Raw genomic sequence first — 26,837 nt, forward strand, 5'->3', positions numbered from 1 at the left:
GTCTTCTAAAGGTCTAAGAAGATGAGGCTTTTTTAAAAAATGATTTATAACCACAGATACTAATAGCTTAGAAGATGCTGCAAAGATAGAAAGAAAAAAAAGCACAATCAAAATCTGGTCTCAGAATGAAGTACAATAAATGAGAAAGAAAAAAAAATAACAAGGAACAATCATTCTTGTGAAGCCAGGAATTACCCACCTGGCTCTGAGACTCCAGTTTAATTTCCTCAGGAGCAGGTTTGGTCATTGGGGTAGGGTTTGTGTTACAAGGATCCATCTGTTCTTTCTTCTCCACTTTCACCTTTACATCATCCAGGCTCAGGTTTGGAGTTGATCTTAAATCTTTCTCATCTTTATCTAAAAGGTAGCGCAGGAGTTGATGGTCTTTTGATTCTTTTTTCTTTGAAGCATCCAGTTCTAGTTTTATACTGGAGTTCCCTTGGGCCTGTCCAGTTGCTGATGCAGAAGTAGATGAACTGTCCTTTTTATCAGGCTCCACAGACAAAGTGGTGATATCTGAAGGGCTACCTTCCTGTAGAAGCCGGTGTAGAATTTTGTGCCGCTCAGTCAGTGAACTGTGAGAGGAGGGACAAGTACCTCCTGAAGAGTTAGCAGAAGCAGAGTTGGAAGTGCCTGTGCAGGACAGTACATCTTTGCAGCTCGTGTCTATATCAGCATGCCGTAACTGCTGCTCTGCAGTTGTTGTCAATAGCTGTACTAGTTTGTGGCTGGTCTGAGAGTATTTACTGTCTCCATCTGACAGTCTGTCATTGTTATGCAGAAGCCCAGAATCCAGAGGTTTGCCATCAGTAGTGCTGTTGTCAGACTGAATCATTTCATTTAAAATGGATGCAATCTCTTTGTTATCTTTGGACTCGGCTTTTGCTGGTTGTATATTTAATCTGCTAGGTGAATTCTGTGAACTCATCTGCCTGAGGACTGGAGAACTGGCAGAGAAGCCAACAGAGTTACTGGGTCCTTCATTCATACCCTGTAAAGATGCTACTGGGATGTTTGAATAAGATCGGTTATTATTACTACAGGCACTACTTGTAATGCCAACTGGGGAGTTTAAGGTTGGAATATTTGGAGGAAATGAATTGTTTGGCATCCTGGCCCTTGTTGCCAAGCCAGAATTAACCTGCCTCCTTGGAGACATGAACTGTGCTAGGGAAATTCCTGTACCTTCCATAGGGGAATTGTTGAGATTTAAAGAGGGATTACTGCTCTGAGAACTGGCTTGTCCCTGGTTTAAGGCAACATTGGCTACAATCTGATTTCCAGGTGAACATCCAAAACTCCCTTGGCTGTTGCTAGAATTACTGTGACTGTTGTTGCTGTGGAGGTCTGAGCTCTGTTGACGGTTGACTCTGGTAGAGACCATGTTGCTGTTGGATGGTGGCAAGGTAGATGGACGGGCCACACCATGAGCTGGAGAAATATTAGGATTGACTGAGGGGTTTACTCGGGGAATTGACATTCCAGAATTAGTGTCATCTTGAGGAGAAAGCCCACTGTGTTCCCTAGAGGGGGGAAAAATATGGTTATTCAATTGTTTTCATGTTTCTACTAAAGTATTTGACAATACTACCATAAGCAAGACCAACTTCACTAAATAGTAAGCTATTAAATAAAGAACTTCTATATCACTTAAAATTAAGAAAACAGGAGACTGTCAGTACTACTGTGAAAAGTCAGCACCACTTCCAGGGAAAAGGGGTTGTGGACTCTTAAATTTAATAATCATTACAGTACTGTGAAAAAGCAATCTTTGGTGTGTGAAAAAAATGCAACAGATGTACATTTTAAGCTTACTACAAATAACTAGTTTGTATTATTAATTATAATACTTTTGATTAAAGAAAAACTTCTGACACCTTTGATGATAAAGCACTTATTCATGACTCTGTTACAGCTTTTAAGTATTTAAACTCCAAAGAGGAAGACTGGGTAAGGAAAATACTGTGTCACTGATGTGAAAATTAAAAAGGGTGATATGCAAACATAGCAGATGTTTTGAAAGAGAAATCACAATATGAAAAAAAAACCCTGCTAATTCTACTCACAGTAATAATTTCAACTAAAACTGCAAAAAAAAAAAAATTCCCAGAACACTGAAGTCAGGTTTTCATTGCATTCTTTACTCAAATTTGTAATTATGATAACAGATGTGACTGGCATTATCATGTTCCAATAAGCAAAAACATCAGATGAGAAGATGAAGTGAGGGGAAATGTCTTTGCTTTTAAGGTTAAAATTTTAACAGTTACAAATGTAAGATTTTGAATAAGTCATTTCATAAAAGAATAGTTTAATTATTTACTATGTATATATTAACATAAAATTTGCTTAGTGAAAAAAAACTATAAGCAATAATATAAAAAAATTTCAAGTTGACAGCTTAATGATTTTTAGTTTCTTTTAGAAGTGGTCAACTTGAACTTAAGAGCCATAAAGTTGTCCAAAAGAAAATAAGCACTTTAAGAAATAAATATAACAGTATTAAAAAAGATCAGTAAGTTCTTATACAGAGAGTTGTAATTTTTAGGTATCTTTCTGTTTTCACTCCCTAAAATTCATATTCAGCCCCTATCTTCCTTTATGAACAATAGAGCTATTTGGTGACAAAACTCTAAAACCTAATATGGGCATATTAACTATATACTCATCATACTACTCAGATGCCTACTTTAGAATTTGTTTCCTAGCCACCAAGACCATAAAAATTTTCTCTAAGAAGAAATATGTGAACTGATTTCTTTCATAGGAAGCTCTCCAAATAAGTAGTACCTGTCGATGATATGAATTCCCATGATGAAAGGTTGCATGTCTGGACTTTGAGGGTAGCAAAGTTTACACTTGGTGTGGGCGCTAAGCATTGTCCCATCATTCAATATGAATCTATAAGATGGGCTGGAGGCAGTGCCACGAGTCATCACTGTTTCAAACAAAAGAGAAACCTAGTTAAAATTCTGATGCTTGAACGCTGGGCAAAGGAGTTATCAGGCCTTATTTCTACAGAGAACCTCACTGACAGTGACCCCCCAACTGCTGGCTACTCAGACTCAAAATAAAGAATAGTTCAGACATATCAGATATCTGAGGGGAAAAACGATTCCAGTTAAAATATACTACTTGATGATAGGCTTTTAATTTAGTCCTACTTGAAAAGGTACCACTTCACACAGGTTAGGACCATTAAGAAACCTTTCTGCTTGCCCTACCATGGGATAGTTCTTCAGATTTATCGTTTCCGCAGAAAATACTTTTCTTCACTTTCAAATGTTATCTTCAACAAGTCTGATGGATGCTTTTTAAATAAAAGCTCTACTGGATATAAGTCAAACACCATAATTTTTTTTTTTTTTTGCCAGTCCTGGGGCTTGGACTCGGCCTGAGCACTGTCCCTGGCTTCTTTTTTGCTCAAGGCTAGCACTCTGCCACTTGAGCCACAGCGCCACGTCTGGCCGTTTTCTGTATATGTGGTGCTGGGGAATTGAACCCAGGGCCTCATGTACATGAGGCAAGCACTCTTGCCACTAGGCCATATCCCCAGCCCAAACACCATAAAATTTATTCTTTAAGTTTTGGCTAGTTTACTGAATGCCTTACTCAAATTTAAATTCCCACTTATGAAAGTGAATTATGAGGGTCTCATTTGATAAATTTTCATGTATATGTGTATATAGCTAAATACACTTATTACTTTTATACTCTTTTTTTTTTGGCCAGTCCTGGGGCTTGGACTCAGGGCCTGAGCACTGTCCCTGGCTTCTTCTTGCTCAAGGCTAGCACTTTGCCACTTGAGCCACAGCGCCACTTCTGGCCATTTTCTGTATATGTGGTGCTGAGGAATCGAACCCAGGGCCTCATGTATGCGAGGCAAGCACTCTTGCCACTAGGCCATATCCCCAGCCATACACTTATTACTTTTAATGTTTGAAATTTTGAAGTTTACTAAGCAAATTAGGATGAAATCAATTAGTAATAAAAGGAACAAAAACTAGGTTACAGTAATCATTTCATAAATAACGTAACTTACTTCTGTCTTACTAACAGCAGGCAAAATTCTATCCACCAAGGAAACTGTTTAATTAAATATGTAAAAGCTATTCAAGACTAATAAAATGTTACTGATGTTTTAGCAGTACAATAGAATTCTATTTTAGGAGCGATTCAATACAGGTTTAGCTATATTAAGACCAAAAAAACCTCACCCCCATACTCAATGAAGTTGAGTATAAAATTACTATCATAAAAGACTTACAAATAAATATAAATGCTAGCTGTTTTTTCAAAGACATTTCATAGAGGGCTTCAATTTTTTCCCCTTGATATGAAGCCCAGACTGGAGATCTTCCTGACACTAAAGTGTGTGGATTACAGGTGTGTGTGTCTTCATGCTCAGCTCAGTTACGTTTTAAATGACATGTAAAAGACATAAAATGATCAATTAACCAATAACTTGGCTATAATAAATTTGCCTATATATCAAAACTAGGGTATAAACCTAGTTGAAAGAATTAAGATTGAAGACTAATTAACACAATCCTTACTCATGTGGCAATTTCACCGAAATCACTGACATGTTTGCTAGATAGAATGCATGGAGAAATTTAGTATCTAATAAAATAATAAAGGATGAGAGGCCTTAAGTGATTTTCTGAAATGGATAGAAGTAAATTTTTGCTATAACAAAATATAACATTACATTAAGAATCTCTACATCAACAACAAAGTGGCATCTTAAGATAAATTATTAACAAGAGTGATAAAGCTAAAGATATGGCAAGGGCTGGAGAAGACAAGAAATATATCTGGTGTTATTTCACTTTTGCCATTTTATCCATTTCTATCTCGTTTATTTTCTCATTCTGCTGGAAAACACTGGCTAACCTACAAATCTTCACTGCTCAGTACAGTAACCAGCAGCTACACACACATATTTAAAATTAAATAAATGTACAGCTTATTTCTTCAGTCATACTAGTCAGTCTGACTACTCAGTAGCATGTGACAAGTAGCTATCACACTGGGCAGCACAGCTCTAAACAACCTGACTACCACTTTACATTTTCAACCTTACTGTTCACTGCTTCCTACAATTTCTTTCATATCCGTTTTATGTATTTATCATTCTTTATTAGGTAGAATAAGTGCCGATACTGTGTCCCATTCTTATTTCCTACTTTCTGCTGAATTATGAACTATGCTTTGCAATAAAATCATCTTCAATTTGAATCTGAATCTTTTTTTTTTAATTTTTTTTTTGCCAGTCCTGGGCCTTGAACTCAGGGCCTGAGCACTGTCCCTGGCTTCTTTTTGCTCAAGGCTAGCACTCTGCCACTTGAGCCACAGCGCCACTTCTGGCCATTTTTCTGTATATGTGGTGCTGGGGAATCGAACCCAGGGCCTCATGTATACAAGACAAGCACTCTTGCCACTAGGCCATATCCCTAGCCCTGAATCTCAATCTTATCAATGTACTCAAATTCTTACACCTCAATTAGGAGCCAAGATCTGAGTTTGCAATTTGAAGCCAGTCAGGGCAGGAAAGTCTGTGAGACTCTTATCTCCAATTAAACACCAGAAAGCTCGAAGTGAAGCTGTGGCTAAGTGGTAGAGTGCCAGCTTTGAGTGAAAAAAGTAAATGACAGTACCCAGACCTTGAGTTCAGGCTCCATACTAACACTTTTTTTTTTTTTTGCCAGTCCTGGGCCTTGGACTCAGGGCCTGAGCACTGTCCCTGGCTTCTTTTTGCTCAAGGCTAGCACTCTCCCACTTGACCCACAGCGCCACTTCTGGCCATTTTCTATATATGTGGTGCTGGGGAATCGAACCCAGGGCTTCATGTATACGAGGCGAGCACTCTTGCCACTAGGCCATATTCCCAGCCCTTAACACTTTTTTTTTTAAAGGAAAGATTAATGAAGAGATATTTCTTTATTGACAAGCCCTACAAAATAGCAATAAACAATTAGAAACTTGGGTTAATCTGGGAACCTTAAGATTATACACAAACTAAAACATCAAAAATCTTTTGATTAATTATGTTGCTTAAAGGTGATAGTCAACATAGTAAAACTTTTTCAGGGGCAGTGGTGGGAATTAAACATAGGGCCTTGCACATGCTCTGTGGCTGAGCAATCACTCTCTATGTTCTTATAACTTCAAAATCCAATAATACTCTTCATTTGATTAAAATTCTAGTGCTTGGTTGTTCAGATAAATAGGTAGTGAGGGGCTGGGAATGTGGCTTAGTGGCAGAGTGCTTGTCTAGCATGCATGAAGCCCTAGGTTCGATTCCGCAATACCACATAAACAGAAAAAGCCAGAAGTGGCGCTGTGACTCAAGTGGTAGAGTGCTAACCTTGAGGAAAAGAAGCCCAGGGGGATAGTGCCTAGGCCCTGAGTTCAAGCTGGAGGACTGGCACAAAAAAATGAGGTAGTAAGCAAGAAGGCAGCATGGATCAATAAAAAGGATCATTTAGGAATCAAATTAGGTTAGTATATTTAGGCCTAGCCTCATTTATAAGTTTAGGACTTAATGAAAATTAACTTTGCTCCATGAAGTTCACTTATCAGTAAAATGGATCAAGTAGGAAGGTTAGATGTTATCTTGCAAAAAAAAAAAAAAACCCAAAAAACAAAAAAACCCTAAGAGCAGGTTTTGAATGAATATTTCCTGAAAAAAGAAAAAAAATAAGCAGTTTCCAATGGACAGTCATAACATATACTTAATTCCTAAACAACATTTACATCAGTAGCTGTGATTGGACATAACAATTAGATATTTTTAATTAAGATATGAGTATTACAGATTTATTTGGATAAACGTTTACTCTGACATAAAATTTTCCCCTTTAAGTGGGTTTCAAGGAATCCCATTCTAATCAAAGGTTCTGCCTCATTTCTGATCTAAGTTTCACCACGGACACAGATTGTATGCATGCATGCATGTATGTATGTATGTATGTATGTATGTATGTATGTATGTATGTATTTCTAGACTAGTCATGGGCAGGACCTGGGCACTGTCCCTGAGCTCTTTACTCAAGGATACTACTCTACCACTTGAGCCACAGGATCTACTTTGGCTTTTTGGTGGTTAATTAGAGATAAAGAATGTCACAGACTTTCCTGCCTCTGTGAGCTGTGATCTCAGCCTCTCAAGTAGCTAGGATTACAGGTGTGAGCCATGAGTGCCTGGCTATCGCTAGTATTTTAATCTCTGACTTCTACTGTTTTGAGACAATTTTACTGTATATTCAGGCTGGCCTCAAACCATCTTCCTGTCTCAGGCTCCTGAGTGCTGGGATTACTCGTGTGTGATTAAATCTGCCTTCATCCCTGACATCCTGGTTCATTTTTGAATTTTTCAGACCACTCTGAAAGCAGGGATATAATTAAAGGAGTATTATTGAACTCTTACAAAAACAAAATAACAGTTGTTTTTGTTTTGTTTTGATTGTCCATAAAACAAGACTTAACTGAACTAAAAAGCAAAGTAAACAATATTTCCTTGTCCAGAGCAGCTGGAAAAGTAGAGCTATTTGTATTTCCTGAAATTTGTATTTGTATTTCCTGATATTAATTAAGTAGACAGGTATAAAATGTGTGGCATGGTAGTCAGTGCTGGCAGAGATTTCTTTTTCTTCCTGGCATTTCTCTCTATATATGCAGAAAGAATATAGTTCCTCAAAAATTGCTATTAGGTAAAAACAAAACCATTATCTTTAAGTAGCAAGGAGTAAACTCTATAATTATATAAAAATTTCTACAAGAGGAAAGAAAACTCTTATTTTAAATATTTCAACAAAGTTTGACATAAAAAGATTTTTAGTTAATCCTGTTATGTGGACCATGGAATTAATGATATTACACAAGCCTCAAAGAACATTCTGGGTTAATTATTAATATGGGTACTTAATATTTTATAGCAATACTTCCAAATTCTTGATATTATGACCTCTACTCATATTTCCTTTAAAATGCAAATATTTTATGATTATAAAATTAAGGAAATAAAAAGATGAACAAGAATAAGTGAAGAAAGTTATTTGTAATCCCATCACTCACAAATAATCATGGTTTACACTGTGCTGACCGTCTAGAATTAGATAAATAGGAAAACATATAGAAGTGAGATTATATTATTTGTGCTATGATTTCTTAGTTTACTTTTTCAAATAATATGTCATGGTCAAGGAATGATGACCTATTACATCATTGCGAACAGGTAAATGAAACTTTTCCATGAAACTTCTTTACAGGTTATATGTATCAACATTTCTCATGACTAGTATTCTCCATAACTGCTATGGAAAGAGTGTTTTGCAGAAAAGTTTATCTGAGTAAGAAAGTTTAAAGTTTCTCTTTATGGGGCTGGGGATATGGCCTAGTGGCAAGAGTGCTTGCCTTGTATACACGAGGCCCTGGGTTCAATTCCCCAGCACCACATATACAGAAAACGGCCAGAAGTGGCGCTGTGGCTCAAGTGGGAGAGTGCTAGCCTTGAGCAAAAAAAAGAAGCCAGGGACAGTGCTCAGGCCCTGAGTCCAAGCCCCAGGACTGGCCAAAAAAAATAATAATAATAAAGTTTCCCTTTATTACAGAACTTCCTGGAATCGAAATGCCTGCACTATATCTTATGAATTTCCAAACTCAATTAAACATGAAATATTATTTTTTAGTTACAGCTATTACTATATTGTGAAACTTAAGTTTATATTTTCCAAACTCCTCTGGAAACACCTTAGACTATAGACAATGAAGAAATCTTGGTTAACACTGCCTACATGTATCTGTCTCACTGGGGACTGTGGGAAGTATCCTAACCCAAACCTTCCTTTACAGTAATGGTTCTGAATAGAACATAGCTAAGAACCATTTCCAAACTATTTGCATTTCCATGAATTTTTCGATTAGTCTGAACAGTTTCTCTAGTGATCCCATTCTAAGCTTTAACGCAGCCCATGCAAATATTCTTACATATTCTTTGACTTAAATACAGTTTGAAATTCGACTCTGGGAAATAGTAAACATTCCTTAAAAGTACTTTATGAGTTATCTCTGCCAAACAAAAGCAGCTGAATACTATATTACAATTTAAACATTTTCATACATATTAGGATTCTATACAAGCTGCTGCCTTCAGAGTGAGTTAATAAGTAGGAAAAAAAGATGACAGATGGAGGACAAATTTTCTTTGCCTAATTATCAGTCTTTGTAAAATTTTACACAAAATCAAGGATATATATATATTATATATATATATATATATATATATATATATACACACGTACATACATGTAGTGTATGTATGGCAGCATAATCTGTTCTACTTTTTTCTCTCCAATTTATTCAAACAGATAAAATGGCATGTATTTATTTTGTAGAACATAATGTCTTAAAGTACTTAACTACTGTAGATATTTAAAGCTAATTAACATACATAGCACCTTAGTCATTGTTTTCATGGGAACAACACTCTCATCTACTCTCCTGGCATTTCTCATGAATACAGTATGTTGTAATTAGCTATAGTGGACATATCCACTATGATGTATAATAGATTTGTGAAACTTACTTCTCAGATTTAACTGTAATCCTTTGAACAACATTACCCTGACCACCCTCCTCCGGTCCCTGCCAACCACTTCATACTCTAGCAGTCATCTTTCTACTCTTTAATTCTCGAGATAATTATTTTAGATTCTACATGTCAGTGAAATCATGTGTTTTTTTCTGACTGGTTTATTACTTTAGTTAACCTAGTATCTTCTAAGATATTAATGTTGTAAAAAAAAAAGACAAGATTTCCTTATTTTATGACTGAATAGTAGTCCATTGTGTATATACACATATTTTCCTTTTCCTTTTCCATCCATCTGTTGATGAGGACACAGGTTGATTTTTGTATCTTGGCTTCTGTAAATAGTGTTGCAATAAACACAGGAATAAAGCTAGTTCTTCAACATACTGAGTTCACTTCAATAGGTTATATGCCCATAAGTGGGGCTGCTAGATCATATGGTAATTGTATTTTAAGTTTTTGAGGAAACACTACATGATTCTGAATAATGGCTGTACTAATTTACATTCTTAACAACAGCATGCTTGTATCTTTTCCCCACATGCTTGCCAATTTTTGTTATCTTTTATCTTCTTGGTAACCACCATTCTAATAGGAATGTCTCACTGTTCACCTTGCCCCTAAGTAGAAGAGACAATAAGAAAACGACCAATGTAAATTATACCTCTTTTCATTCTTGATAGACTGACCAATGGATATTAAATTTAAACATTAGTTTGAAGACTTAAGATATCCTCATCTAAGACTTTAACTCAGCAGGTCAGAATGTGCAGGTATATATTTGTATATGCATATATATGAAGAACTGGGGATTGAAGTCAGGGATTTGCAGATGTTAGGAAAGTCCTCTCCCACCTGAACTACATACTCATGCCTTTTGATTTTTTAATGTGGCGTCAGAGACAAAATTAAGTAAGACCTTGCTTCTACTTTTACTTGGGCTGACCTCAAATTCTTTTTTTTTTCTTTTTTTTGCCAGTCCTGGGGCTTGGACTCAGGGCCTGAGCACTGTCCCTGGCTTCTTTTTGCTCAAGGCTAGCACTCTGCCACTTGAGCCACAGCGCCACTTCTGGCCGTTTTCTGTATATATGGTGCTTGGGAATTGAACCCAGGGCCTCATGTATAGGAGACAAGCACTCTCTGCCACTAGGCCATATCCCCAGCCTGACCTCAGGCTCTTGATTCTCCTGTCTCTACCTCCTGAGTAACTGGATTACAGACATGAACCACCATACTTGCGTGCAGGTCAATATTTTTTTAACAGGCAAGGTTTTTTTTTTTTTTTAAAACAAGTAATTTGCACATTAGTGTTATCAGGCTATATACAACTGAATGTAAAATACCAGAAAAACATGTTCTCCATCCTGAGGGCTGTTTGACAATTGTCATGAATCTCTAATTAAAAACAGAGTCATATGAATAGGAGTTATTTCTACCAGGGAATTCTTTTTTAAAGAAATGTAAGAAGACACTAAGAAATGGCTAATAAGGTGTTGATTATAATTCTTTTTCTTTGCATTTTCCTCTAAATTGCTTTATGTTAATGATGGGTTTGTTATTTGTAATATTTTAATTAACCTATTTATAGAGAATACTAAAGGTTTGAAACACATACTTAAACTATGGTCTAATTACATCTGTCACATAATAAAGGAATAATGTGGACCTGCTTTTGCCTTGGTGGAAGTGTGTATAAATTATAGGCAAACAAAGTTGTCTTTTAAGCAAAGTCTTGGAAGGCTTACCTTATAAAATTAAGGAAAAAGGCAAAGAGACACCACACTAAGTAACACTTTAAGCAGTGATTGGAGACAATCCTCTTACTTCCAACCTATGCAACAGTCAAGTGCCACTTTGGAGTAGACAGTGTCAAAAGAAAGCTCCCATCTAGTAGATGGCATTCATTGCCTATTGGCTCTAATTTGAGAGTGCCTGGGGAAAGTTAAAACTTTGGCTCTATACGATAAAATGCAATCTAAAGAGCAGGCATGCGAGGAGTCCACTGGAGAACTGCTCGACTATAGGAAACTGTTCTTGAAGTAACTAGAACTGTAGATTTAGATGGATGCCATCCTGAGAAAAAGCAAACTATTTCCTCTCATTCTAATATGAATCAGTTGACCTAAAATGTAATGAATGACAAATCACCTATAGACTGAGAAAATTTAATGTTATAAGGAAAATGTTAAAGCCAAAAAAGATGACAGAATGAAAAAAAATTTTTTTTAAATAAATAACTATAGAAAGAGGTTATATAAAGGCTAGAGAACAAATTGCTTTGGAAAAGGACTATCAGACTAACACAATTACAAGACTTTTTTTTTTTTTTTTTTTTGGCCAGTCCTGGGGCTTGGACTCAGGGCCTGAGCACTGTCCCTGGCTTCTTTTTGCTTAAGGCTAGCACTCTGCCACTTGAGCCACAGCACCACTTCTGCCCATTTTCTGTATATGTGGTGCTGGGGAATCGAACCCAGGGCCTCATGTATACGAGGCAAGCACTTTTGCCACTAGGCCATATCCCCAGCCCAAGACTTTTTTTTTTAAGTACATCAAAATCTCATAATCTTGAATCCTTGTGAACTTTCTGGCCTTAAATTTCAGAAAAGTTCCCTTATCTTTTCTGTTTATTATTTAATTCTTTAACGACGGATATATTTGCATGTCTACAGAACACAGTAGCTATTCATAGGCTAGCACTCTGCCACTTGAGCCACAGCACCACTTCTGGCCATTTTCTATATATGTGGCACTGAGGAATCGAGCCCAGGGCTTCAAGTATAGGCAAGCACTCTTGCCACTAGGCCATATTCCCAGCTCAATAGCTAATAATTTCACAGGGCATTGGTTGTAACTTGGAATTTCACCCTGAGTCAGGAGATACATACTTCAATAGCTATGTAGTTAATGTGCATGATACTAATCTTTGCATTACCCCAAAATGGCCTTACATGCTTCTTCTGCTGGGAATGACCTTCAAGAGCCAAACAAAAATATCACTTACTATCTGAAGATATCCTAGATTCTTCAAGTAAGAATTTACATTTTCCTTCTTTAGTTACATATCTATTATAGTCTATGTCACAATGATTTTTAGAGTTCTCATATATTCCAGTACATTGAGAACTCTCAAAGAAAAACCTCTGCTCCCTAGTCGCTACTGTACTCTGGGCATATGCATAGTGTTCTGTGCATACTAGGAACTTGATACATGTCTGCTGAATGAATGATGGATGGATGAGTGAGTGACTGTCACAGGACATCCTGTTTTTGAGAATGTGCATCCTGGATTTCAGGATCCACTGATGAGTTACTTTGCTTACCCATTTCTTCCTTTCCTATCTGATAGTTATAAAAATCATAATTTGGAGAAAATACTTATCAAGCTCTAAGCTCTATAGAAACTATTCAATATTAATAAAGAACAGTGTTAAAGAAAATAATTGAGAGAAAACCTTACCTTCTTGAAACAGTTGTCTGGCATAAGATGGCTCTCTACCCTGAGGTTGGAAAAAAGCATAAATGCATTTCCTCACTAAATCTTCCCAGCCAGTTCTGCCAGCAGCTCTTAGGGAACTAGTGTCAATAGAGATGATTTTACCTACACAAAAAAGAAAGTTTATATTTATAATAGCTTCTTGATATAAGTCACCCATATTTCTAACAACTCCATGGAAAGAGTTTTCTCACTTCTTTCGATACTCAGCACGCAAGAGCATTAGCATGCACTATTAATTTTTATTACATATGGTAATGGAGAATATTAGAGGCAGGATAAAAAACTGTTTTTGTCTTTGATGTGTTATGCATAAGAAGGTCATATTCTAAAATTCAGTGCCAGTTGCATTATTGAAGTCATATCACAACATCCTAAAGCTGCTGAGACTAATGTAGTTCTAAGTTCTCTGGCTTGCTCCTGGATTCTACTTTTTATAAGTTGATGACTTGCTGCATTGCTTATTAGGGAAACAGGCAGTTATAAGATACATTGTTTTGGTTTAAATTATTTCCTAGCAACTGAGTGAAAAGAATATGATAAAATAAGATTTTCTATTTCTATCTCCTGTTGGACTACAGGAAATAGCGTACTTAAATATAAAGCCTAGAGTCATCAAAAGTTAAGTTAGAAAAACAGAAAACACTAAGATTTACTAGGCATGATGTACACTGTACATATGCTTTATAAAAGTCGATTCGTGATTTTCTAAGATCATATTTGATCAAATGTCCTAAGTTGTTATGAGGAAATTCTGGTAATCAGAAGCCATTTAATATAGTCTGTGATTTTTTACTCTTCGTTTTTGGCGTTGTTCTGGGGCTTGGACTCAGGGAGTGGATGCTGTCCCTGAGGTTTCTTTTGTGCTCAAGGCCACTTAGCCAGAGCAACAATTCCAAGGTTTTTTTTTGTGGTTAATTGAAAACATGACTCCCATAGAATTTCCTGCCCAAACTGGCATCAAACTGTAGTCCTCAGACCTCAGCGTCTTGAGTAGCTAGGATTATAGGATTACAGGCATTAGCCACCAACTCCCGGCTACATCTTCTTTTATTTGAGACAGGGGTGCACTATTATAGCCCAGACTGGCCTCAAACTCTCCATCCTCCTACCTCATCTTCCTCAGGGCTGGAATTATAGTTGGCTTGATTCTTCATACCTGTTTTATTAGATGTATACATAAGATTCTGGGTTCATTCCCCAGTACCAAAAGAGACCCCCCCCCCCCAAAAAAAAGTGACTGCTAATCTGGCATTCTTTTTATTACTTGGGATAGTAGGCTTCTTTACTTTTTTCAAATTAGTAGGTAAAAAATGGTATCTTAATGTGGTCTAAATCTGGATTTCCTCAATTCCTAATGTGATCGTTCACTATTAACATTTTCACAATACCATCAAAATTAAAAAAAAATAAGTAAACCATTTTAGAAACTGTAAATAACAGTAACCATTTTTCTTGGTGAAAGTCAAATTTGAAATAAACCTTTTTTAAAAAAGGGGCTTTCTTCCCGCCGCCCCCCCCCCCTTGCCAATCCCCATCCTAGGGGCATTGTCCCTAAGCTTCTTTTGCTCAAGGCTAGCACTCTCCCACTTGAGCCACAGTGCCACTTTCAGCTTTTTCTGTGTATGCGGTACAGAGGAATCAAACCTAGGGCTTTTGTGCTACCACTAGGCCAAACTCCTGACCCAAAAGGGAGCTTTTTTTTTTCAGGCATTCTGTAGCTCTACCACTTCCTTTCAGTTCTTCTAATACACCTTCCTGTGCTCCTTATCATATGGCTTTTATAGCTGTTTCCTGAGTCAGAATTCTGTACCAAGATATTTCCTTGGTACTAAATTTCAACACCTACACTTTGGATAGCTGGCACAATTTCATCCTTTGGGGCCCAAAAGCTCAGTATCAGCTTGAGCTTCAGACAGGTTTTACAGACCAGCTAATTTAAAAATAGATTTTCATTTATACCACATCACATCTCTATAATTAAAACATACAACACAGTCAATTATTACATCTTGCTGGCACCCTTCTTATATAATTGATTTTTTTTTCTTTAGATGGGGTCTGACTATATTGTCCAGGTTGGTCTTGAACTTGTACGCTCAACTGATCCTTTTGCCTCAGTCTCCCTAGTAACCAGGACTATCAGAGTGTATGTACCACATCATTGGTTTTTGCTTGGCCACAGATAGTGAGCAATCACCAAGCATATGGTGGCTACTTCTAGGGACTCAATCAACATGTGCTGAGTAAATTTAAAGAAAAAAAAAAAGAAAAAAAGAGCCAAATATATTTAAGTATAATGTTAAAACCACTATATTTTCATTGCTTTTTAAGTGTATGTGTCTTCCATCTTCCAAAGTTCTTAAAACATTTTCTTTCACTTTATTTATTTTTTGCCAGTCCTGGGGATTGGACTAAGGGCCTGAGTACTGCCCCTGGCTTCTTTTTGCTCAAGGCTAGCACTCTGCCATTTGAGCCACAGTGCCACTTCTGGCCATTTTCTATATATGTGGTGCTGAGGAATCGAACCCAGGGCTTCGTGTATACGAGGCAAGCACTTTTGCCACTAAGCCATATTCCCAGCCCCTCTTTCACAATTTTAAAATACAATTTATACTCCAACAAATATAGGTACAAAAATAGTTTTAAAATTGGTTCTTCTCAATAGTCTATTCAGGACAATGGTTATAGCATCTAAAATGCATCATATAAATACCACTATTTAGAATGTTTTCTATGTAAGACTAACAAGTAGAGGCTAAATATATCACAGAGGACGGATAGCATTTTGGACAGTTTTGGGAACATAATCACATTATTAATACTTTTGGAACATTCTGAACTTTATAGTGATTACCTGTAGTATCTTGCTTGGTCATAAAGGATTCTACACCTGTAATAGCTGGAGACCGAGGTAATCGTCTCGCAATACAAATCAGGCATGACTGGAAATCTGTTGAAAACAAAATGGAGAAATTGAAGGAGAGAGGGTAGAGAAAATTTTTATATTCACCACTTAATTTTGTGTGTATATGCTGGTCCTGAGGCTTGAACTCAAGTTCTGGGCACTGTTCTTAAGTTTTTTTGCTTAAGACCAACACTCTACCACTTGCGCCACAGCTCCACTTTTGGCTTTTTATTGGTTAAGTGGCAATAACAATCTCATGAACTTTCCTGCCTGGGCTGGTTTTGAATTGTGATCCTCAGACCTCAGCCTCCTGAGTAGCTAGGATTATAGGCATAAGTCATTGGTACCCAAACACTTAATGGTTTTTATAAAAACAATACATGCTGTAGGATTTATTATAATACTACAATCACTCTGGATCTAGTAGTATATTGGAAATAAAATTGATGGCAATGGAAAACAGGCAGGTAAAATGTTAAAGTACTGCTTCCTACTGAACGCTCACATAAACTAGATAAGACTCATTAATCTCATGTACTTGCATGCTAACTGAAGTAGTAGTTTGGATTAGATGTAAGCAACAGCATGGTATTATTATTATTGTTGTTTTGTTTTTTGGAGGGGAGGGTGCTAGGGACTAGACCCAGGAACTTGTACATGCTAAGCGCATGTTGCACTACTGAGCTATATTATCACCCTCTAAGAAAACATTTAGTAAAATAGAGTTTTGCAGACATTTTCCTATTTTCATGAATAATTAATTCTGGAAAGATTACTCTCATAACCACTATACAGATAGTTATGTAAGACAACCAGCTTTTATTTCTGAAATAGCATGTTGTTCTTGACAAAGAACTCTTTGGCGGGGGGGGGGGGGGGGGGAGGGGGGGTTGGGGGAGGGAGGAGTGGGAGAGGGAGAAGATATGGGGCAAGTCTCGCTACATAGCTCAGGCTGGCCTGAATGGTAGAGAACCTAACTGATCTAATACTTACTAGGTTCAGTACAGAGTATGACATATTTTCAAACTGTAAGTCTTAATTCCAACATGAGAAATATGGATGCATGTGAGAAATTTTGATTTGTAAGTTAGGTGAGATTCCCAAATGCATTTATTTTCTTTTTGTTTTATAAGATGAAGGATCTCGCTTATGTAGCCCTGATCTTGAACTTGCAATTCTCCTGCCACTGGAAATGATTACAAATTTTTGCCAACATATTCCTACACATCTAGTAGCAGAGAACTTTGTTTTTTTAGGATATATATATATTTTTTTGAAAGATCAATACCCAAATTTAGTTAAAAGGGTACAAAATACAGTAGCACATAGATAATCATTTTGGGTTGGCTTGAGTATTTTGTGAAAAGTTTCCAATTGATTGTGACCTTCATTTCCTAGTGAGTCATGTTAAACACATGGCTTTTTTGCATGTTTGACTTCTTATCTACACCCTTCCTTTGTTCTGAATTTGTGGTGTTCATAAACTTGGCCCAGTCTAAGCTTACATAGAAGAGTCATACCTGTCTATGCTAATTCCATGTTCCTATCAGAGCTTTCAGCAAGTTTTTATCTATTCATTAGCTTTCTCTTTATAAATTACCTCACATAGCCTGAAAAATGTCAACTCTATTCTCCAATGTTCCTACATTTTAAACAAAAACTCAGAGCTGTTCAACAGCCTGCTACATCTGGTACATTTCCAACTGACAGCTGTTAGTTGCATCTCTTATTTCTAGACAGCAAGTTGGCTTGAATTATTTGACATTCTAGTGGGAATGCCAGCTTAAGGCTGGGAATTCAGGGCATATTAAAGGAGATGATTCTTGATATTAGAATATGAAGAAATACATAGGAAATTGGATTGCTGTTAGGATATATAATACAATAAGAAAAAGACTATCCACAAATGTTTGCTTATAATTGTCTCCTGTTCCTTCAAAGTCATAGAGAAAGAAGACACTTTAAAATCACTCTTTGCCTTTACCTTCTCCATCTTCTTGAATTGACTTTGGCTGTGACACAGTAAAACACTGCATTACTTCATACCGCTGGCAAGCTTCTTGGTTTTCTGTACCTGGCTCGTCTGGAGGGTGAATTAGCATCCTGCAGTTAAAAGTATGGCTATTTCGGCGTGTTGCCTCTTGAGGCCAAGGAACTCCATTTACTGAGGAAGGAAAATTGATTTATGTGTTTGTGAATAAGGTTTTTAAAAAGGTACAAACTCTGAAGATACAAAAGATATACTTCAAGGGCTAGGAATGTGGCTTAGTGGCAGAGTACATGCCTAGCATGCATGAAGCCCTGGGTTTGATTCCTCAGGCTCTGTGGCTCAAGTGATAGAGTGATAGCCTTGAGCAAAAAGCAGTTCTGGGACAGTGCCTAGGCCCTGAGTTCAAGCCCCAGGACTGGCACAAAAGAAAAAAAGAGATATGCTTCAAGTCATCAAATTAATTACACACAATAAAGACAAGTCTCTTCAGATCTAACCTTACTCTGAATCAACAGGGTACTTAGCAAATCTAAATCTCTAACAGTGAGGAATTATACCCTTTTGGAAAATATATAAGAACTCCTTTCTCAGACAGTCATTAACAGCCTTTGTAAGCACGGGCTTTAAAACTACTATTTTGTTTAGAATTCTTAGTAGTTAATTAATGAACGTTTCTACTAGTTTCCAGTAATACCTTGACACTGAGAAAAGGATTAAAAAACAACTGCTATATTGTTACACAGGGATATTTACAAGTCCATCCTGCACCATTAAGAATAGGCTTGGTGTGTACATGAACCTTTCTGGAGAGAAGATTCAAAGGTTCTCCCAGTTGTCTGTGTTTCCAAAAACAAAAACAAAAAAAACCTTAGGGGTTGGGAATGTGGCCTAGTGGTAGAGTGCTTGCCTAGCATACATGAAGCCCTGTGTTTGATTCCTCAGCACCACAAATACAGAAAAAGCCAGAAGTGGTGCTATGGCTCAAGTGGTAGAGTGCTAGCCTTAAGCAGAAAGAAGCCAGGGACAACGCCCAGACCCTGAGTTCAAGCCCCACGAGTGGCAAAAAACAAATGAACAAAAAACCTTAGATATTAGAGAACAATGCTGGGGCTGGGAATATGACCCAGTGGTAGAGTGCTTGCCTCGTATACATGAAGACCTGGGTTTGATTCCTTAGCACCACATATACAGAAAAGGCCAGAAATGGCACTGTGGTTCAAGTGGTAGTGCTAGCCTTGAGCAAAAAGAAGCCAGGGATGGTGCTATAGCCCTGAGTCCAAGCCCCAGGACTAGAAGAGAGAGAGAAAGAGGGAGAGAGAGAGAGGGAGAGAGAGAGAGGGAGAGAGAGAGAGAGAGAGAGAGAATAATGTTTTGGATTCGTTTAACCGTCTTTGCTAGTCTTTAGTTAATTAACACAGGATACAACAAAGCTTTGTATGTAGTGAAGTTCTGTAAAAAAAAATTTCATAAAAGACTAGCCACTTTAGTATAAGAATACTGAATTCAGTTATAAAAAATGTTAGTGTATTTAAAGTGCGAATCTCTGTGTGGCAAGTCACAATTTCACAACCACAGTGTTACATTCAGACCATGGAGGTCATGAGGTAGACGGAGAGTTTTTAAGGCTGCTCTTTCACCATTCTAAATGTTTTGTTACCTTATACTCTCCACTGACCCACTTTCCTTTTATCCACCCCATTACTCTATAACTGTTAGAAGAAAGCACAGAATTAAACCTATATTGGAGTAAGGGGTTTTGCCTTTAGCTAGTTGTGAGAGTTGTGTTAATGTTTGATTCCTAGATCATTAGTTTGTTCTCTGGCTTTTCTCTGTCTCTGTCTCTCTTGCCCATATGTGATCTCTAATTGTACGATGGTGATGATGATGATGGTGATAATGATAAGGGGACTTGAGTGTAAAAGCAAGACTACCTGGGGCTGGGATTGTGGCTTAGTGGTAGAGTGCTTGCCTAGCATGCAGGAAGCCCTGGGTTCCATTCCTCAGTACCACATAAACAGAAAAAGTCAGAAGTAGCTCAAGTGGTAGAGTGCTAGCCTTGAGCAAAAGAAGCTCAGGGATAGTGCCCAGGCCCTGAGTTCAAGCCCCACAACTGCCCTCTCCCCACCAAAAAAATCAAACAAAGTGGGACTATCTGGAGAGAGTTCAGTGGGAAGGGGCTGGAGAAAGGAAAAGTACTGGGAGGGTGGGAAGAAAAAGCACTAAAAAAGAAAACGGACAAATGCTTTTTCTAATGCTAAAACAAAACAGAACACTAGTAACAAATAAAACAAGATAAAACATAAACAACAGAAATATTTTAAAGTTAAAGTAGCTGTCCAACTGCTTGAATGTGATCTAAAGAAAATGAACTAAATACTTTCCATGGAACAAAGAAGCAAGGACAAGTTGCCTCAGATTCCATATGAAATGGTGGCTAGAATATCTTAACTCTATTACTTCCATACTTTATCACACATACCTGTGTGAAAAACTGACAAGTGACCATATTTATCTGTGTGATACGCTGGTTTTATTTTAGACTTGTTGAACAAGAAATGGGAAAAATAGGGATGCAAGAATCTGAAGTGGCATCTGAAATTAAATATGAAAAGATTCCTTTTTACTAACAAAATGTTCACTGACTATTGAAAACATATCTACTCAGATGGAAACATAGGAATCTAATAACTAAGAATAATTAGAACTTGAATTCTGAAACATTTTAGTAGGAACTTGAAAATTCAAGATGTAAACAAATGCTTCCAGGAGCCTAGTAAACCTGTGCCTTTGGAGAATAAGTAAAATTCCCTCTAACTCCTAAGAACCCGGCCCTGCCCTGAGGCACACGGTTGGTTTCATGAAAGGAGCTGCAGGAGCAGCAGAGGACATCATTTCCATGCATTCTCTTAGCTCGGCTGCTTGGCAGTGGACAGAACATCCAATCAGACTTGGGATACTTGAATTGAAACCATTTATATTATACTCCCCAAGTATCAATTTTACAGGTATGTAACATGGCCAGATGCTCCCTTCTCCCCTTCTCTCTCATCTTTTCTTTTTTTCTTTGAGAAGGATAGGGAGAAGAATATAGTGTATCTCTTACATGGACATAATGAAAGTTGAAAACAAAGGTCATTTTATTTTTTATTTATTTATTTATTTTTCAGCCAGTCCTGGGCCTTGGACTCAGGGCCTGCGCACTGTCCCTGGCTTCTTCCCGCTCAAGGCTAGCACTCTGCCACTTGAGCCACAGCGCCACTTCTGGCCGTTTCCTGTATATGTGGTGCTGGGGAATCGAACCCAGGGCCTCATGTATACAAGGCAAGCTTTCTTGCCACTAGGCCATATCCCCAGCCCCACAAAGGTCATTTTAATATAAGCTCTATGTGGTAAAGCAACTAATTGCTGTCTCCCACTTCTGTCAACATGTCGTCATAACAAAATACAGCAGACGACAAACACTTTCTTATCAGTTTTTGGGTATATATCCTAGACTGAAACAGCATTTAAATATTTTAAATAGTTAATATTATTTTATATTGTTCTATAATTTTTATACTTATATAAATAATACTTTGTATTACTAACATATAATATTATGAAAATGTAGTAACTACACAGATATATACATATTAGCTATAGAAAGTTAGTGTTCTTTTTAAAAATGAATTTTTTTACCTAGTGATTTTGGTAGTAGATTCTTGACAAATTCTGCGTGATCTCCTACATGCAGTATGCTGTAGACACTGGTATTCATTAATTCTTCCTGATTGTAACCCAAGTAGCTGGTCACATTCTCTGACACAAATACAATTCTTCCTTCACAGTTTACAACAAAGAAAAATCCATCCAAAGCCTGCAAAACAAAAAGGATTAAGAGGTCTGATGATTAAAAGATAAATGCAAAGTAAGCAGAACCAGTGGCTCATGCCTATAATCCTAGCTACTCAGGAGGCTGAGATACCAGGATCAAAAGTTCAAAGCCAGGGGCTGGGGATATAGCCTAGTGGCAAGAGTGCCTGCCTCGGATACACGAGGCCCTAGGTTCGATTCCCCAGCACCACATATACAGAAAACGGCCAGAAGCGGCGCTGTGGCTCAAGTGGCAGAGTGCTAGCCTTGAGCGGGAAGAAGCCAGGGACGGTGCTCGGGCCCTGAGTCCAAGGCCCACGACTGGCCAAAAAAAAAAAAGTTCAAAGCCAGCCCCGGCAGGAAAGTCTGTGAGATTATCATCTCCAATTAACCACCAGAAAACTGGATGTGGCAAGGTGGCTCAAGTGGCAGTGCGCTAGCTGAAGAGCTCAGGGACAGTGCCCAGGCCTTGAGTTCAAGCCCCACAACTGACCAAAAGAAAAAAAAAAGGATAAATATAAATGCAAAGTAAACATACAGTTCACTATTAAAAAGATCAGAAATATATGTCAAGTTAAAAGTGGTTGCTGCTTGGTGGGACAGGAGTTTTAAAGACTGTATTATTAATGTTTAGAGTATGCATGAATGAGTAGGGTCCACTGACTTTTGTAGTTTGTTTGCTTTCCTCAAAAATCCCCCCCATTTTTTTTTTTTTTTTTTTGGCAGTCCTGAGGTTTGGACTCAGGGCCTGAGCACTGTCCCTGGCTTCTTTTTGCTCAAGGCTAGCACTCTGTCACTTGAGCCACAGCGCCACTTCTGGCCATTTTCTGTATATGTGGTGCTGGGGAATCGAACCCAGGGCTTCATGTATACGAGGCAAACACCCTTGCCACTAGGCCATATCCCCAGCCCTCCCCCCCCATTTTTGATTTTTAAAATTATCTTTAAGTAGTTACACAAAGGAGCTGCCATTTAACAAAGCAGTTTATGAATACAATGCATCTTGATCAACATAACCCTTTTCAACATTTTACTCATCCCTCCACAACCCAACCATTTCTTCACTCTAAAATTTATGATTGCAGATATGAAGTGACCATCTTACTCAGTCATAAAAAATCTCTAAACCATGTGGGGTAGCACCTGCTTCTGCCCTCAAGCAAGTTATGTTACAGTGGTAGAGAAAGATATAAAACAAAACCAGTGAATGGGCTGGTAATGCAGCTTAGTGGCAGAGTTCTTGCCTAGCATGCATGAAGCCCTGGGTTTGATTCCTCAGCATCACATACACAGAAAAGGCCAGAGGTGGCGCTGTGGCTCAAGTGGTAGAGGGTTATCCTTGAGCAAAAAGAAGCCAGGGACAGTATTCAGGCCCCGAGTTCAAGCCCCAGGACTGGCAAAAAAAAAAAAAAAAAAAAAAAAAAAAGAACAGTGAAAAATGCAGTATTTGAAACACACAAATCCTCTGAGAACACAGACAAGGGGCCTAATTTGAGATGATGGGATATTGAAAGTCTCTTTCCTCATAGTCAGTCCTGACTTAGAAAAGGCAGAGTGGAGGAAGGTAAGAGGCTTAGGAAAGGACACTGTAGGCAAAGAGATTGCAAGGTACAACAGTATGGAGCTGGCAAGTGCGTGGCATAGAGCAGTCCTGAGTGGCAGGAAAGAAGTCAGCACAGTAGACAGACCATGAGCTGAGAGAACCAGGGCTCTTTGTACAAGAGGAGATAAATGAGCCCCGAGGGGCGACAGGAAAGCTAGACTCTATATTATAATCCAAATTATACTTTGATTATAATATAGTCAAAATTATAATTTGATTATAATATAATAAAAAATAAAATAAATCAATGTATATCAAGCTTGACACACATATAAACATTTTGAAGTCCAAAAAGTCATAAACTTGATTGATACCAAATCATTCTGCCTCAGTCCTGAAGGAGAATGGAATGCTAGTCTGTCACCATATTTATTTGGAATCGTTCCATGTACTGCCTCATACACACTAGTACAGCCAAAATGGAAAACAGCAAAGATGATCCACAAAACAAACAAACAAACAAAATGCCAGATGACACAGCATTCCATACCTAGGTATGTATACAAAAGAAGTTAAATCAGTACCTTGAAACAGATATCAGCATGTCACATTCTTTGCATTATTTATAGTACCCAAGATAAAGAATCATTCTAAGTATCAGTTAATGGATGAATGGGTAAGATTATTGCTAAGCCAAAATTTGAAATAAATTGAATATAGGGCTGGGTGTAGTGGCTCATGCCTGCTGTTACAATTACTTGGGAGGTGAAGATAGAAAGATCATAGTTTGAAGCCAGCCTAGGCAAAAAACAATAAGATCCTATCCCAAACAAGCCAGGTGTAGCAGGGCACACCTGTAGTTCCAGCTACTGAAGTGGTGGAGGTAGTCAAATGCTAGCTCCAGGCTAGTCCAAGCAAAATCCCAAGGTCCAATCTGCAAAAACTAAAAAGCAAAAGGACTATGGTAGTGCCCTTGTCTAGAGAACACAAGGCCAAATTCAGTCCTATACTGCAACTGTCCCCCTGTAAAAACCCTAGCAGAACATAGAACTGCTTCTCCAAATCACTCCAACACTAAGCATATTACCAAGGTTTTAAAAAACAATGAACCCTGAGCTCAATATCCCATACACATGTAAAAAATAATCAAATGATGCAAAATATTTGTTCTCATTAAAAATACTGGTAACATTTTCTTTATAAGAAAAATTTAAAAATGGGCCTACTTTCATTCTGCCTATTTTATATTCTGGACTATTTCTTTCTTAACCCATAATGTAAAAGGAAGAGGAATGTGAAAATCAATAATCTGAAGACCTTCACACTAGATAAATCCTTAAAAAACTATTTTGAGTTTAAACAAATAGAAACCTATCTTCATTTCCAACTATTTTGCGAAAGATTAGCTATAAAACTCACAGTAGGTGATCAATATATATTTGCCTTATACTTTATATGAAAATAGGAAAAATTAAGGATATACATTTAACTTGATTTTTAATTTTTATTATACATGAAATATATGCTTATACAAATGTTTAAATATGAAAATAAAGTCAGCCAAAATCCTACCAGTAGGAGACTGATAACAATTCAGGGAGTATTTTATAGACTAGTGCTATGAATATACAGACATCTATACTTTCCAAAAGCATGTCTAATGGATATAATCTGCTAGTACTTACTCCAGTCTACAGGTTTCCCTCCTAGACTGTACATACAATGAACTTTTTTGTGTGTTCCTGAGGGAGAATCTTCCTAATAGCTGGAAGTTAACACTGTGCTGCGCACAGAGGTAACAAATGCCTGACTGTAAAGACAACATAATCAGTATGAGAATTCTTTTATCTGTCTAGGATGCCACCCTTTAGGAGAACCACTTTGATTTCACAGCAGGGATCATATTGGCCACAGCTTTACACAGGGCCTGGCTTTAAATGATACTAACATCTACCAGTGAAGCTAGTCACTAGACCAAGTTCTAGCAAAAAACACATGGAATCTTACAACCTTTTCTGCCCAGACTAGCTTTGAACCAATCTCGGCTGCTTGAGTGGTTAGGATTACAGCCATGAACCCTGTGACCCTGCATGCTCTCCCAAAGCCTCTTTTGGGTGGTATTGAACTTTGCACTTGACAAGCAAGTGTTATAACCTAAGCCCACCACTTAATGCGTTCCCTACTTTCCAAATAAAGTTTTGTTTTTCCCAGGCCAATCTGGACCAGAATCCTCTATGAAGTTAGGATGGCAGGAGCATGTCACTGCAGGAAAGCAGTCTGTTAAAAGTACAAAAGTGTGGGCTGGGAATGTGGCTTAGTGGTAGAGTGCTCAGCTAGCATGTATAAAGCCCTGGGTTCGATTCCTTAGTACCACATACACAGAAAAGGCCAGAGTGGGCACTGTAGCTCAAGTGGTAGAGTGCTAGCCTTGAGCAAAAAAGAAGCCCTGAGTCCAAGACCTAGGACTGCCCCTTCCCCCAAAAGTACAGAAGTGTAGTACAGGAAAAAGTAAAGCAAGGGTGTCAAGGGCTGTCATCTCCATAGGATGCAAAGTAAAGTGATATAAATATAAATACATTCTATTTCTGGGTGCAGCATAAAGAAGTAAACTCTATATTAGAGATAGGTAGAGGAAAGTAATATGATTAATACAAGGCAGGGAAGCCATTTGTAGTGGACAAAGTGCATAGAAAAATTAGAAAATAAAGATACCTATGAAAATTTGTTAGATGACCAGAGAGCAGGGCCCTAACTAAGGACAAGGAAGGGATTTCTTTTACATACAAGTATATATATAATTGGACTTGGATAGAAAAGCATAAGTTGTGGGGGATAAGTGCATATGTACACAAAAATAAGTGTTTTTGAACATTCATGAATGAGAGGGAGCATCTAAGGTGATAGATAAGCCTGCTTGGAAACAAAACATCTGTATTCAGAAGACAGGTGGTCAAAATTAAGTAGGAAAGGTACCAGTGAAAATTACACAGTAATTCAAGTTTAAAAGTTCTTACTTCACAAAAATTTTTTAAAGTCATGGTTCTGGGTCTTGAACTTAGGGCTTGGGCACTGTCCCAGAGCTGTTTTCCTTAAGTCTAGCACCCAGCCACTTGATCTATAGCTCCACTTCAGGATTTTTTGGTGGTTAACTGGAGATAAGAGTCTCATGGATTAGGCTGCCTTTGAACCATAACTCTCAGATCTCAGCCTCCTGAGTCACTAGGTGTGAGCCACTGGTGCCCAGCTAATAGTAACACTCTTATAAAGTTGTTTTTTTTTAAAAAAAATTACTTATCTATTGTCAAAGTGATGTACAGAGGGGTTACAGTTTCATACATAAGGCAGTGGGTACATTTCTTGTACAATTTGTTACCTCCTCCCTCATGTCCCCCCACTCCCCCTTTCCTTTCCCCCTCATGAGTTGTTCAGTTGGTTTACACCAAATGGTTTTGTAAG

General features: G+C 37.7%; 1 protein-coding gene across 10 annotated transcripts in view; it reads right to left on the reverse strand.

Annotated features, from left to right (window-relative positions):
* Ncoa1 (nuclear receptor coactivator 1) overlaps positions 1-26,837 on the reverse strand; it is a 189,366-nt gene that overhangs the window by 44,590 nt on the left and 117,939 nt on the right. For all 10 annotated transcript variants that reach the window (XM_048353318.1, XM_048353311.1, XM_048353313.1 and 7 more), the window contains 6 exons: positions 21,665-21,842; positions 17,981-18,160; positions 15,946-16,041; positions 13,053-13,193; positions 2,791-2,938; positions 200-1,523 (listed from right to left, as the gene is read on the reverse strand). In XM_048353318.1, coding sequence (XP_048209275.1) covers positions 200-1,523; positions 2,791-2,938; positions 13,053-13,193; positions 15,946-16,041; positions 17,981-18,160; positions 21,665-21,842 — 2,067 coding nt within the window. The remainder of the gene's footprint in view (positions 1-199; positions 1,524-2,790; positions 2,939-13,052; positions 13,194-15,945; positions 16,042-17,980; positions 18,161-21,664; positions 21,843-26,837) is intronic.

Source organism: Perognathus longimembris, chromosome 8 (assembly GCF_023159225.1).
Source record: "Perognathus longimembris pacificus isolate PPM17 chromosome 8, ASM2315922v1, whole genome shotgun sequence".
Lineage (NCBI taxonomy): Eukaryota > Metazoa > Chordata > Mammalia > Rodentia > Heteromyidae > Perognathus > Perognathus longimembris.